Source organism: Nematolebias whitei, chromosome 14, assembly GCF_014905685.2.
Source record: "Nematolebias whitei isolate Nwh7 chromosome 14, NemWhi1, whole genome shotgun sequence".
In the NCBI taxonomy this organism is placed as follows: domain Eukaryota; kingdom Metazoa; phylum Chordata; class Actinopteri; order Cyprinodontiformes; family Rivulidae; genus Nematolebias; species Nematolebias whitei.
The window spans coordinates 1,560,009-1,562,925 of NC_056511.1; the positions used below are offsets into that span (position 1 = coordinate 1,560,009).

At 49.0% G+C, this 2,917-nt stretch overlaps 1 protein-coding gene across 1 annotated transcript in view; it reads left to right on the top strand.

Moving 5' to 3' along the window:
- Window positions 1-2,917, top strand: part of dub (duboraya) — a 16,062-nt gene that overhangs the window by 10,391 nt on the left and 2,754 nt on the right. Inside the window, exons 4-5 of the mRNA XM_037687204.1 lie at window positions 1,641-1,703; window positions 1,802-2,038. Coding sequence (XP_037543132.1) covers window positions 1,916-2,038 — 123 coding nt within the window. The 5' untranslated portion in view covers window positions 1,641-1,703; window positions 1,802-1,915. The remainder of the gene's footprint in view (window positions 1-1,640; window positions 1,704-1,801; window positions 2,039-2,917) is intronic.

The following is a 2,917-nucleotide window of genomic DNA, read 5'->3' on the forward strand; positions in this document are numbered from 1 at the left end:
AGTTGGAGCTACTCTAGTTGGAGCTGCTCTAGATGGAGCTACTCTAGATGGAGCTGCTCTAATTTGAGCTACTCTAGTTGGAGCTGTTCTAGTTGGAGCTGCTCTAGTTGGAGCTGTTCTAGTTGGAGCTGCTCTAGTTGGAGCTGCTCTAGTTGGAGCTGCTCTAGATGGAGCTACTCTAGTTAGAGCTACTCTAGATGGAGCTGCTCTAATTTGAGCTACTCTAGTTGGAGCTGTTCTAGTTGGAGCTGCTCTAGTTGGAGCTACTCTAGTTGGAGCTGTTCTAGTTGGAGCTGCTCTAGTTGGAGCTACTCTAGATGGAGCTGCTCTAATTGGAGCTGCTCTAGTTGGAGCTGCTCTAGATGGAGCTGTTCTAGATGGAGCTGTTCTAGATGGAGCTGCTCTAATTGGAACTGCTCTAGATGGAGCTGTTCTAGATGGAGCTGCTCTAGTTGGAGCTGTTCTAGATGGAGCTGCTCTAGTTGGAGCTTCTCTAGATGGATATGTTCTAGTTGGAGCTGCTCTAGTTGGAGCTGCTGTAGATGGAGCTGCTCGAGTTGGAGCTATTCTAGTTGGAGCTGCTCTAGATGGGGCTGCTCTAGTTGGAGCTTCTCTAGATGGAGCTGCTCTATTTGGAGCTGCTCTAGTTGGAGCTTCTCTAGATGGAGCTGCTCTAGATGGAGCTTCTCTAGTTGGAGCTGTTCTAGATGAGCTGCTCTAGTTGGAGCTTCTCTAGATGGATATGTTCTAGTTGGAGCTGCTCTAGTTGGAGCTTCTCTAGATGGAGCTGCTCTAGTTGGAGCTGTTCTAGTTGGAGCTACTCTAGATGGAGATGCTCTAGTTGGAGATGTTCTAGATGAGCTGCTCTAGTTGGAGCTTCTCTAGATGGATATGTTCTAGTTGGAGCTGCTCTAGTTGGAGCTGCTATATATGGAGCTGCTCTAGTTGGAGCTGTTCTAGTTGGAGCTGCTCTAGATGGAGATGCTCTAGTTGGAGATGTTCTAGTTGGAGCTGCTCTAGATGGAGCTTCTCTAGTTGGAACTGTTCTAGATGGAGCTGTTCTAGTTGGAGCCTCTATGAATGCCGCTTCTGATCCCACGTTTATCATACAATAAAATTTAACCCTCAGAGGACCAAACATGAACGTTCTGCTGATTTAACATTTTTGATTCCCAACATACGAGTTTAAGATTAATGTCATGAAACTTGGACAGGATTTGTTTTTAAATAATTTTAAATAATTAAATAATGTTACGATGCCACCACCACCCCCCCCCCCCCCATTAGACGCTGCGTTGAATAGATCTAGAAGAAGCAGAAGCTCGTCACCCTCGGCTCGTTGCGTCGCATCATGACCGCATGTTTTTCATGTAATCGTGACACAATGCTCTCATCATGATCACCTGGGTATTCATGAGGACAGCAGTGACTGGGGTGGATGTTCCCCTGAGGAATACGAACAGTGATGAAGTTAAGAGCTTCTGATGGATAAACAAAGTAAACAACTACAAAGAGTTCAAAATGACCAAAACTGACATGAACTCATGTTACATGAAGTTATTTTAAGAACCTGGGAGGATGTGGAGAAAACAGCTTCACATTCATTTACATGTGTACAGAAAACATTTTGTTTGTTTTAGGCTCCGCCTCCCATCACATCTCCTAAAGCCAAGAGGAACTCTGCTCTTATCGAGAAGCTCCAGGTGAGTCCAGGTGATTTGTGGTGGACTCTGCTGCCCCCTATTGGTAAAGAGGGAGTGTTGTACTTCGACGTCACTGTGACATCACTCTCTCTGTTCAGGCCAACCTCACTCTCTCTCCAAACTCTCCACCTCTGAAGAGCCCCGGCCTCAGACTCCTGCCTCTCGCCTTCACACCGCCCTCCACTGGCTCCACCCCATCTCCCCAAGTAACCATGCCCTCTTCAGTCACGCCCACCAGCCCCATCCCCACGTCTCCGTTAACAGAGGAAGGCCCATCCTCCTTTGAAGCTACTCCTTCTGCTGTGGAGGGAAATATCCTGTCGAGCATCAACAAGGTAGAATTTAATTGGTCCAATCCCTCACCTGTCGGTCCTCGCCTGTGTCCTCACCTGTTGGTCCTCACCTGTGTATTCACCTGTCGATCCTCACCCGTGTCCTCACCTGTGTCCTCATCTGTTGGTCCTCACATGTCAGTCTTCATCTGCGTCCTCAACTGTCAGTCCTCACCTGTGTCATCACTTGTTGATCCTCACTTGTCTGTCCTCACCTGTGTCCTCACCTGTCCGTCCTCACATGTGTCCTCACCTGTCGGTCCTCACGTGTTCTCACCTGTCGGTCCTCACCTGCGTCCTCACCTATTAGTCCTTACCTGTCGGTCCTCAGCTGTCGGTCTTCACCTGTGTCAACAATTGTCAGTCCTCACCTCTGTATTCACTTGTCCATCTTCACCTGTCAGTCCTCACCTTTCGGTCTTCACCTGTGTTCTCACCTCTGTCCTCACTTGTCAGACTTCACCTGTCAGTCTTCACTTGTCGGTCTTCACCTATCGGTCCTCACCTGTCAGTCCTCATCTGTGTCCTCACCTGTTGGTCCTCATCTGTGTCCTCACCTGTCGGTCTTCACCTGTTGGTCCTCACCTGTCAGTCCTCATCTGTGTCCTCACCTGTCGGTCCTCATCTGTGTCCTCACCTGTCGGTCCTCACCTCTTTCCTCACCTGTCGGTCCTCGTCTCTTGTTCTTCACTAGTCAGTCTTCACATGTGTCCTCAACTGTCAGTCCTCATCGGTATCCTCACCTGTCAGTCCTCACCTGTGTTACTGTTGCTCCTCACCTCTGTCCTCATCTGTCGGTCTTCACGTGTCAGTCCTCACAGGTAAGTCCTCACAGGTCAGTCCTCATCTGTGTCCTCACCTGTCTGTCCTCACCTCTTTCCT